The sequence below is a fragment of the Schistocerca gregaria genome, chromosome 3 (genome assembly GCF_023897955.1).
Source record: "Schistocerca gregaria isolate iqSchGreg1 chromosome 3, iqSchGreg1.2, whole genome shotgun sequence".
Lineage (NCBI taxonomy): Eukaryota > Metazoa > Arthropoda > Insecta > Orthoptera > Acrididae > Schistocerca > Schistocerca gregaria.
In genome coordinates, this window is record NC_064922.1 from 185,201,662 (window position 1) to 185,213,963 (window position 12,302).

Below are 12,302 nucleotides of genomic sequence, written 5' to 3' on the forward strand. Positions count from 1 at the left end.
GCGAGCCCACAACAGTATCAATGGCAGTTGGGAAGGTAAGCTAGTCAGCAATGTCGCTCAGGGTCAAACCCAGACTGGTCACTGGAGAGCACCAACTGGAATCAGTGGACCCCAGTCAGCTCATGGCTGCAAAGCCAACAGTTCATATCTCAGACCATGAGGTGACAGCTGGGCCTCCGGCAGGTGGTTCCATGCAGAAGGCAGCAAAGCGTAGATGGTCAGATGACGAAAACTGTCTGGTATCACTCACTGGTTTGTAATCCTGCTGCATTTATGATTAGAGTGTTGACGACTCCATGGTGGAGACTAACACACGACAATTGCTAACTGATAACCTATACATGCCAATGAACTGCTCAGCTGGCCTGCAGATATAAATGTAACAAAATGGGTCCTGTTAATGTGGAAGGCATGTACTACACATACCTCAGTGCTACCAAAACTTCCTGAAGGCAAGTCATTGTTCCAAGAACTTGGATCAGTATTGAGGAAGATGTCAATATGGCAAAATGCTGCATGAACTTTTCTCTTCCTGGAATCCAGAGTAGAGACTTTTACTATACAACTTATTTAACATTGCGAAGTGTAACTGGAAATGCTGAGGCTTCAGTAATCACTATATAAGTCATTTCTTTCACACTATGACACTTTCAATGCTGCCGCAATATCAGGGTTGATGAGAACTCCAAGATAACAATGCCAAATTAGTCTCTCCCATTTCTTTCTCTGACACTTTCTTGTGCAGTCCTTAGCAAGTTGCATTAAAGGATCGAACGTCACTATCATATACCTACTAAACAGCTGCTACCACTTTCCAGAAGGATACATTGCTTGTCTCATCATTACTAGTACTGTAGTTTACATTCTTCCATGAACAAACAAGACCTGTAGTTGCTTTGGAAAACTACACACAGTTTTACATAGCAGGAGCCATTTTAGTAGACCACAGAGTATACCCTCATGTTATACTGCAGGTGTTTTCATCTGTGCTTCACATGTGGACCCAATTATGACAGTCAGAAGGAAAATAAAAAAAAAATTTCTGCAGTAGAAAGCATAAGAAAAGTGAGAAATTTCAAGGCTGAAATAAATGTCTACCCCGTAAGTCAGCATCATATTGAATTCTGTAGAATGAAACACAATCAATAATACAGTTGCAAATTCTGCAACCCAACTGAAGTAATTGCACTACTTTCACATTGGAGAGACAAGGACACACTTATTTCGGGTCTAGACTGTTAAGTCTGTTCTTTCAGACAACTTATGGGTGGTTTTAGAAGCCTTCCCAATTCATATAGTTGAGTACTGGCCATAGTTTACACTTCTCACAAACACCAAACAATGTAGCTTTCACAACACATTTTATTCCACTTCAGTTATGCCAGTAAACATTAAAAGAAAAATGAAAGGAATGAAATTAATCCAATAAATACAGTATAATGAATCAAATGACAAACAAATAATTATTTATGGCACCAAAGCTGTATAAATGATTTTTTGAAGATGATTTCATGTTTTTCCACACTGAAGATTATTTATCAATAAGATTTCTCACTGGTTGTTTTGCTAACGTCTAGCAAAGATTTCCCTGTTGTTCTCATTCCATTTCTATTTCTAATTTCTTATTTTCAGTGTCAGCCTAATGACAGAAAATATACACTGAAGAGACAAAGAAACTGGTTACACCTGCCTAATATCATGTAGGGCCCCTGCGAGCATGCAGAAGTGGCATGGCCTCGACTAATGTCTGATGTGGCGCTGGAGGGAATTGACACCATGAATCCTGCAGGACTACCCATAAATCCATAAGAGTATGAGAGGGGGGGGGGGGGGGGGGGGTTGTGGAGATCCCTTCTGAACAGCATGTTGCAAGGCATTCCAGATACGCTCAATAATATTCCTGTCTGGGGAGTTTGGTGCCCAGCGGAAGTGTTGAAACTCAGAAAAGTGTTCCTGGAGCCACTGAGTAGCAATTCCAGATGCGTGATGTGTCACATTGACCTGCTGGAATTGCCCAATCACAATGGACAGAAATGAACACTGGTGATCAAATAGGATGTTTACGTATTTGTCACCTGTCAGGCTCATATCTAGACATATCAAGGGTCCCATATCACTCCAACTGCAGACGCCCCACACCATTACAGAGCCTCCAACAGCTTAAACAGTCCCTTGCTGACATGTAGGATCCATGGATTCATGAGGTTGTCTCAATACCTGTACACACCGATCTGTTCCATACTATTTGAAACGAAACTTGTCAGACCATGCAACATTTCCAGTCATCAACAGTCCACTGTCGGTGTTCACGGGCCCAGGCAGGGTGTGAAGCTACGTTTCGTGCAGTCATCAATGGTACACCAGTGGGCCTTCGGCCCCAAAAGCCCATATCGATGATGCTTTGTTGAGTGGTTTGCACGCTGACACTTGGTGATGACCCAGCATTGAAATCTGCAGCAATCTGAGGAAGACATGGGCTTCTGTCACTTTCAACGATTCACGTCAGTCTTCAGTCATTGGTTTCATTCTTGCAGGATTCTTTTCTGCCTACAGCGATGTTGGAGATTTGATGTTTTACTGGATTTCTGATATTCACGATACACTCGTGAAACGTCCATACAGGAAACTCCCCACATCACTACATCGAAGATGCTGTGTCCCATCACTCATGCGCTGACTATAACACCACATTCAAACTCACTTAAATCTTGATAACTGCCGTTGCAGCAGCAGTAACCAGTCTAACAACTGCAACAGACACTTGTCTTATATAGGGGTTGCTGACCACAGCACCGTATTCTGCCTGTTTACATATATCTGTATTTGAATGCATATACCTATGCCAGTTTCTTTGGTGCTTCAATGTAGTTCGTTAATATTATATGGCTTTGTTATATACACTCCTGGAAATTGAAATAAGAACACCGTGAATTCATTGTCCCAGGAAGGGGAAACTTTATTGACACATTCCTGGGGTCAGATACATCACATGATCACACTGACAGAACCAAAGGCACATAGACACAGGCAACAGAGCATGCACAATGTCGGCACTAGTACAGTGTATATCCACCTTTCGCAGCAATGCAGCCTGCTATCCTCCCATGGAGACGATCGTAGAGATGCTGGATGTAGTCCTGTGGAACGGCTTGCCATGCCATTTCCACCTGGCGCCTCAGCTGGACCAGCGTTCGTGCTGGACGTGCAGACCGTGTGAGACGACGCTTCATCCAGTCCCAAACATGCTCAACGGGCGGCAGATCCGGAGATCTTGCTGGCCAGGGTAGTTGACTTACACCTTCTAGAGCACATTGGGTGGCACAGGATACATGCGGACGTGCATTGTCCTGTTGGAACAGCAAGTTCCCTTGCCGGTCTAGGAATGGTAGAACGATGGGTTCGATGACGGTTTGGATGTACCGTGCACTATTCAGTGTCCCCTCGATGATCACCAGAGGTGTACGGCCAGTGTAGGAGATGGCTCCCCACACCATGATGCCGGGTGTTGGCCCTGTGTGCCTGGGTCGTATGCAGTCTTGATTGTGGCGCTCACCTGCACGGCGCCAAACACGCATACGACCATCATTGGCACCAAGGCAGAAGCGACTCATCGCTGAAGATGACACGTCTCCATTCGTCCCTCCATTCATGCCTGTCGCGACACCACTGGGGGCTGGCTGCACGATGTTGGGGTGTGAGCGGAAGACGGCCTAACGGTGTGCGGGACCGTAGCCCAGCTTCATGGAGACGGTTACGAATGGTCCTCGCCGATACCCCAGGAGCAACAGTGTCCCTAATTTGCTGGGAAGTGGCGGTGCGGTCCCCTACGGCACTGCGTAGGATCCTACGGTCTTGGCGTGCATCCATGTGTCGCTGCGGTCCGGTCCCAGGTCGACGGGCACGTGCACCCTCCGCCGACCACTGGCGACAACATCGATGTACTGTGGAGACCTCACGCCCCACGTGTTGAGCAATTCGGCGGTACGTCCACCCGGCCTCCCGCATGCCCACTATATTCCCTCGCTCAAAGTCCGTTAACTGCACATACGGTTCACGTCCACGCTGTCGCGGCATGCTACCAGTGTTAAAGACGGCGATGGAGCTCCGTATGCCACGGCAAACTGGCTGACGGCTGTGGTGCAAAAATGCTGCGCAGCTAGCGCCATTCGACGGCCAACACCGCGGTTCCTGATGTGTCCACTGTGCCGTGCGTGTGATCATTGCTTGTACAGCCTTCTCGCAGTGTCCGGAGCAAGTATGGTGGGTCTGACACACCGGTGTCAATGTGTTCTTTTTTCCATTTCTAGGAGTGTAACTCAATGGATATGCTTCATTTAATCATCTGAGGATGTAATTACAGGTCTGTAACTAAAATATTGGCACCCGTAATATGATGTATCATTAATACACTCTTAGGTTAAAAGAAAAGTAAAAGAAGATCAAACAATGGACACTCCAGGTAGGAATATCAACAATGTAGGAAAAGACAGAGTTCTACTTACCGTAAAGAAGACACATCAAGCACAATTAAAAGACACTTACATAAAGCTTTCAGCCACAGCCTTCATCAGTAAAAGAGTGAACACACACACACACACACACACACACACACACACACACACACACACACACACACACAATCCATGCACATGAGCAGGTACACCTCACGCGCACACAACCGCCTACTCCAGCATCATGGGCCAGAATGCAGCTATCATATAGGATGCAAGCACCAATCTGGAAGGGCACAGAAGGGGAAGGGATAGTAGTGTATGGGTGGGAAGCAAGCTGAACACTGTCTGATGGAGTGTGCAGGAACCGGACTACCAACAGGTGCAGTGTTAGGAGGTGGGGAGAAAAGGAGCAAAAAAAGAGGAACAGGGAAAGATGAATGGAGGCATTGGCAGAAGGCTGCAAATAAATAGGATGAGAGATAAAAATGGGCAAGAAATGATAGGACAGAGAGGATGGAAACTGTTGAGTGTAGGGTGTGGGGATAGTATGTTACAGTAGCTTGAGGCCGAGATAATACAGGAGTGGGGAATATGTTGTAAGGATAACTCCCATCTGCGGAGTTCAGATAAGCTAGTAGCGGAAGGAAGAAGCCAGACGGTTCGAGTAGTGAAGCTGCATGTTGTGCCACCAGATCGTCTACTTCACTCTTGGCCATGGTTTGGAGGTGGCCATTCATACTGGTGGACAGCTGGTGCAATATAAAAAGCTGTGCAGTGATTGTCCTCCTCAACCCACCATGCCACATTCCTAAATGTTAACTTTCTCCTCTCTGATGATTCCATCTGCACCTCCGTCCACATTAAACTCACTGATCATCAACAGCACCTGCATTTTGACAGCTGTTGTCCCTTGCACACTAAAAAATCTCTCCTATGGAGTCTGGCCACCCGGGAATGGCATACCTGCAGTGCCAAGAACTCCCTTGTTAAGTGTACTGAGGGTCTCACCAAGGCCTTCACAGAGGCACTATCCTCCAGATCTAGTCTGCAAACAGATCATCCATACCACTTTCCCTCATATCTTCAATCCTTTCACCACCCCCACAAACCAGCCGCAAAGGAGTGCCCCTTCATCACCCAATACCATCCCAGAAAGGAACAACTGAACCACATCCTACATCAGGCCTTTCATTATTTATCATCACACCCTGAAATGAGAGACATACTTCCCACCCCTCATAGTATGGTACTCTGTCACCCACTCAACCTCCACAACATCCTAGTCTATCCCTATGCCACTCCCAATCCAACCCCTTGCCACAAGGATCATATCCCTATGGAAGACTCAGATACAAAACCTGCCCAATCTATCTACCCGGCAGTTCCTACTCCACTCCTGTCACAGGTTTATTCTACCCCATCAGGCTGGGCCACCTGTGAAACCAGTCACGTCATTTACCAGCTCTGTTGCAATCATTACACAGCTTATACCAATATAAAACCAACCAGCTGTCCACCAGGATGAACAGCCACTGCCAACTGTGGCCAACAGCAAGTTAGACCATCTGGTGGCACAACATGCAGCTGAACATAACACATTTGATTTCAATGGCTGCTTCACTACCCCAGCCATCTGGATCCATCCCTCCACCAACAGCTCTTATGAAATACACAGATGGTTGTTATCCTTACAACACCTTCTCTGATCCACAATTATCCCGGCCTCAAGTTGTGGTAATATATTGTCCCCATACCCTCCACCCAACAGTTTCCACCCTTCTGTCTTGTCATCTCCTCTCCAGACTCATCTCCCACCCTGTTTATTTGCAGCCCTCTGTAGCCCCTGCACACTCCACCAGACAGCGTTTGTCTCTCCACCACCTGTGCACTACTCTCTCTTCCCCTTCCCTGTCCCTCCAGACTGTTGCTTGCATCCCACATGATAGTTGCACACCAGCCCTAGATGCTGGGTCTGACGTGTGTGTGTGTGTGTGTGTGTGTGTGTGTGTGTGTGTGTGTGTGTGTGTGTGTGTGTGTGTGAGAGAGAGAGAGAGAGAGAGAGAGAGAGAGAGAGAGAGAGAGAGAGAGAGAGAGAGAGAGAGAGAGTGTTTACAATATAATTCTGCTTTGCGTATGTGTTTCAAGTACACTAAATTTTGTGGATACAACAGTTTCTTGGGAAAAGAATGAATGTCCTCCTTAGTTGGACAACAACCGATTTGCCCATTACAGAGACTATTTCTGAGACAACAGCTTATATTGTAAGGCCTTTTTTATATTTTAATAAAGACAACACAGTTATAATTTTTATTGTACACCACTTCTTGTTTTACAGCCATATATTTCCACTTTCCAACAGATGAAATTAACTGAAAAGGCACATGGTAATCACATATCTAGAGTTCTGCTTGAACTTATCCTGAAATTGTAAGTTACTCTGAAACTTTCTGTTGTCTTTCAGAGGCTGTCAACTTCTTGAATGTGTTTGCTATCTCCTTTATAGCTGGCATTTTATCCACCAAAGTTGCCATACATTCTGAAGAACTGTCAGGATTCTGCTCAGCCTGTAAATTCTTCCACACGAGGCCTGAAAACAAAGGAGAAATAAATTGTTAACAGCTAACACTGTGCAAAGTACAGGCTAGACATTTGCTGGATAAAGTACCATAATATTCCTGCAGTGTGTTGAATGTGTCTGCTGGCAAGTTTGGTTGTAAAAATGACAGAATGTTGTTAACAAATCTGCCAGATGCATGTACCGTGCTCTGGGTCACAGCTTGAAATATCAGTAGCACAGTAATAAGAAGTACTTTAGCCGGCTCTTGTGAGGTAGACAGCTCATCCAAAAGACTCTGTCGGCGATTCAACAGATGGATTCTGAAAAAGTGAAGAATTAGATATGACTGGAAAAATTAAGTTAAATGTTAAATGCATCCAGAAAGAAATAAATGTACCTTTCTTTCTTTTTATCTGGCTTACGTACTATCATGTCACATATTCCTTGACCCATTACAACTTCTACTGCAGACATGAAGTCTTCCACAGAACTTCCACTCAGTGACTTGTGAAGCTTCAAAAGTGGTTCTTTCATATCATTTGACACTTCATTTATTATCTTCATTCTTGCCTGAAAAGAAATATGAAGGTGGTTTGTATTAAATAATGATCGGATATTACCTAGAGTGCTTCACTAAAATAATAAATGAAATTTATGACAACTCAACTACGACTCAATGAGGCTTAACCAGGAGTAAGTGAAACTAAAGTAGTAAGATACTAAGAGGGAAGGAAAACAGCGACTTACAAGTCGATAGTACTGAACTAAAGGAGTAAATTACTGCAGGTGTAAATACTCCAAAGGAAATTTTTCATTTACTTCCAAAGTAAATTTATTTACTCTATTAGTGGAAGAGAGCACCATTGAGGAGTACACTACTATGAGAGTAACTTAAGGAACAAATAAGGCCAAAGCTTATCTTTGGCATTAGTAGTAGTAAAGTGAGAGAGTAAGGTGCAATCTTTGAGTTCCGTGTTTTAAGTGCCAAACTCTCCGGATTACCTGGACTATGAAGAATATATGGAGATGGAGGAAGAGGTGAACATACCAAGAATGAGGATTGTAATGGGGAGAGGAGACCCATTTGGGATGTTAAAGACAATGATTTCAAAGAGCGGAATGGATTTCGTAAGGAATCTTTTGAGTTGCTCCGTGGTATACGGGAGCCATTACTGCAGCATAAATCTGACAAGAATTGTGCTTTATCTCCTAGGCCGCAATTACTTTCTGGATTGTGAATCCTTTGCACAGGTACTTATCAAATTGTAGAATGAGAACTCATTAACATCCATCGTACTACTGCTGGAAGAGCTTTTTACAGTGTGATAAACAATTTAATTGCCTTGAAGCCACTGTATGTGTCCATGCCACAGAACCAAGAAAATACGAGGGTAAGTCAATTATTATCCACAATTTAGTTATATTTTGGCTTATTTTGGTAGTACTGTCATTTTATGTTGATGACACTTGCTTTGTTTATTTGTTGTTATATCTTTGCAATTTTCAAGGTGCTAGATTAGTTTCGTTATCACTGCTATGCTGTTAATCATGTCTCCTCCACTGTCTATTTGCACCAAAGAGGAGCAACATTCAGTGATCTGTTTTTTGTGGTCGGAAGGCGTATCAGGGGCCAAAATTCATTTATGGTTTTTAGGGACGCACAAGGTCCAGTATTGGAACTTTATGGGGAAAGGGGCACAACAAACAGTGTACGTTAAGTGAGATGCTTACTGCCAGGCTAAAGCCTGCATTTCGAAGCAAATGCCGAGGATTGCTGTCAAAAGGTGTTGTGTTGTTGCATGACAATGTCTGTCCGCATACTGCTGCCCACACTGCTGAAATGTTCCAGAAGCTCAAATTTGTAGTCTTTCCCTTTCTGGCTATCATTTGTTTGGTCCACTCAGACAGGCATTAAGGGGGCGTCGATTTGCCTCTGACAAAGCAGTGAAAGAAACGGTGTATTCCCGGCTCACAGCTCAACCAAGAACCTTCTTTTATGAGGGCATCACAAAGGTTGTACAATGATGGACCAAGTGCATTGAAACGCAAGGAGACTATGTCGAAAAACGATGTTCTTATAAGTTTCCTATTTGATTACAATAAAATATTATAACTACTTTGTGGATAATAATCGACTTACTCTTGTAGATCAAAGAACAAAAGGGAATTCTATTAGACTGGTGGATTCCCAAATGTCATAGGGGGCTATAAATTGTGTACACATACCCACACCCAGTCCTTCTGAAGCACAAGCAGAATAATACATAAATCGCAAGAATTTCTTTTCTATCAATATAAAAACATTTGTGATGCCAATATGAACCTTTTGGAAGTGGTAAACCATTGGCCAGGTTCCACGTATTATGCACACATTTGGGACAACAGTAGAGTTGCTGAAGGATTTGATAATCGACAATATGATGGGTTGCTTGTTGGAGATAGCGGTTATGCACTCTCTTATGATGCCTGTGGTTCGAGTCCACGCAGGAGCTGAATGACACTACAACAGAGCCCATATTGCTACCAGATGTATAATAGGTGAGCGTTCAGTGTTTGGAAGAAACGTTACCAAATTGCCACTAAAACAATGATATTTAAACCAAACAAGTGTGGGAATGTTATTGTGGCTGCTGCAGTTGTGCACAACCTTGGAATAGAAGTTAGAGATGTGATTCACCCTGATGCTCTGGAGGTGAATGACATCGAACAATATGCATTCCCGCCAAAAGCAGATGCTGCAAGCCAAACTGTCAGACTGTCTATAATACTTAATTACTTTAATTAAAATTGTACCTTGTTTTCTAGTAAAATTAGAAATTAGTGTAGAGACTTTTCCTTCTTAAGTGAATAAATACACCACCGGATTGTCACTACTGCACAAAAAGTGACTCATTTTATTTATGTGTAATTTTATAATTATGTTCTTTTTTTTCATTCTTTCTTTCTTGTTTTTTGCTAGGGGATTAATGCTAGGGGATTAACATTCTCATTTTATTTCTTAATTGAGTATACCAAGTCATAATGTTTTAATTATTTCTAAAAAAAGGCTTATTTTATAATACTGCAAATTCAGATAAATATTAGAATGTGGTGTTAACAAAAATTAGTACTGATGCTGAAATGATAAACACAAATATTATGCCCTACAAGAACATATTGACCATTTGAAAAAATATCAAGGAAACAAAAGATGTTTTAAACATATGAATATTTTCTTATTCATTCACAAAAACCCAAATTTCTTGAGCACATAGGTTGGAAAACTGTAACCTGAAGTTTGCTCCATTGTGTTCTCGAACTTATTCATAATTTCCATTTTAAGGTTATGCTCTTCTTCTATTATTTCTCTTTGTCTTTTTATTAATAACATTTTTGCATTTTATTCCTCTCTTATAAAACACATTTTTAAGGAATGAAGCTGGTCTGCTCTTTTCAACAACTTTCGGTTTTTCACTACAACGGCATGTTCTCTGGGCACATTGTCCGATAAACACCCAACAGAAAATGTAGACCAAGGTTCATGACGACTATGGGATAAAGTTCCATCTTCAGCAGTTTCATTGCTACCTTCAAAGCAGTTATCATCATCGAAGTTGCTTGAAAGTATCACATTATATTCAGATGTGTCATTGTCATTAACGCTAGCTATCCCCTTGAAAACTTGTGTCATCATATCAACAACCATTTGGCTTATATCGTCTCACCTACTCCACGGCCAGTTTGATATTGTTCTCGATTACATTTAGCTTTCATTTTCTTTGCTTTCACTTTCATGTCCTTCTAAACTAATTTAAGTTGCTCTAGTGATCTTTGTGTAAGAGCTTCTGTGTTTCATTCAATGTGTAATTTTTCCCAAGCATCCTTTCCTTTTTTGCATGTTGGCATCGTGCTTTTTAGATTCAATAGTAGTTATGTACTTTCTCATTATTTCAGCAACTGCTCTTTTTAATTTTCTGGTATGTTGTTTTGAATGTTTCTTGGTTACCTCCATGTTGCTTCTAGCTCATATCTCAAACTGGTGCTTAAATTCATAAGTGTCACCAACCATTAATGGCTGTTGGTAGCTGTACAGTTTTAATAATTAAATTTAATAATCCTTTCTAGATTCTAAAATCATAGCGAAGAACATAAATTACGCAAAAGGCGATGCAATAATGTCACCCGACAATCAATATTTTCTGAGAAGTATCATCAATGCATGTGCCAGCCGTGGGCAGAAATGACTTAATTCTTTAGTAAAAATGTGTTACTACTTTAGTTACAACTAAAGAAGTAAATAGAAATTAAGCTCTCCAACAGTTACTAAAGAGTGTATTACTAAAGAAGTATTTTAGTAAAATACCCCAGATTAAAGAAGCAAGAGTTACTACAAGAGTAATTTATACTAGTTTGGTGCTCACCACCCTAAATGTTTAGTATTTTGTTGTTCTTGTAATCTAGCTATTCAGGAGTCTCCTCATTAAAATAACCACTTACGAGTAGGATTTGTAACTATAGATGTGTTCTTGTTTATTCAGATACATCAATCAGTCCACAGTTCATACCCTTTTGTTTCATATAAGGACTTCAAAATCTATGTTTAACTCTGAAAAAATATCTGAAGAATGAAATAAAATAAAACATTTCTAGTTGAAAATTTTCACCAATATGTTTAGGAATGAAGTGATACACCCATAAAACGCTGGATTCACCTTTGGATTGCACTGTGTCCAACAATGATCTAATTCCTTGTAAAAAATACATTATTAACAGATTTCCCAGTTCTTGTGAGAACTGCACAATTCTTTCATTTTAAATGACTCTTTAAAATATAGTGAGTTACATTTGAGGCATCATGAATTTTTTGGATATTAAAGATTCTTTCAAAACACACTATCACCACTTCTGAAGTTTCATCATGCAGCGAATAAGCAGTAATAAAACATTCTCCTTTTTTATTTTTTATTTATTTAATTTTTGAGAGAATGTCACAAAACTGTTATTGTTGTACTATCTGGTGTCGAAAAACCATTGAATTTAGACAGAAATATTGAGTGAAAAACAATACTAACACATCTTGCACCATGGTGACTGACAATAAGAAGAAATTAGTATTCCTTTAATTTAATCAAATTCAAAATTCCCCTCATGGCTATCAAATATTTGACGTTTATATCACATCTTGTGGTATGGAATACACAAATAAGATACAATGGAAAATCCAGGACAAAATAATGACAATGTTATGAAAAAGACTGACTGCTACTCACTACAGGGAGGAGAAGCTGATTCGCAGACAGATACAACGAAAA

General features: G+C 41.5%; 1 protein-coding gene across 1 annotated transcript in view; it reads right to left on the reverse strand.

The window, feature by feature from the left end:
• Positions 1-6,708: 6,708 nt before the first annotated feature.
• Positions 6,709-12,302, reverse strand: part of LOC126354615 (E3 UFM1-protein ligase 1 homolog) — a 54,394-nt gene continuing 48,800 nt past the window's right edge. The window contains exons 11-13 of the mRNA XM_050004374.1: positions 7,409-7,581; positions 7,120-7,331; positions 6,709-7,041 (exon numbers count right to left, since the gene is read on the reverse strand). Coding sequence (XP_049860331.1) covers positions 6,887-7,041; positions 7,120-7,331; positions 7,409-7,581 — 540 coding nt within the window. The 3' untranslated portion in view covers positions 6,709-6,886. The remainder of the gene's footprint in view (positions 7,042-7,119; positions 7,332-7,408; positions 7,582-12,302) is intronic.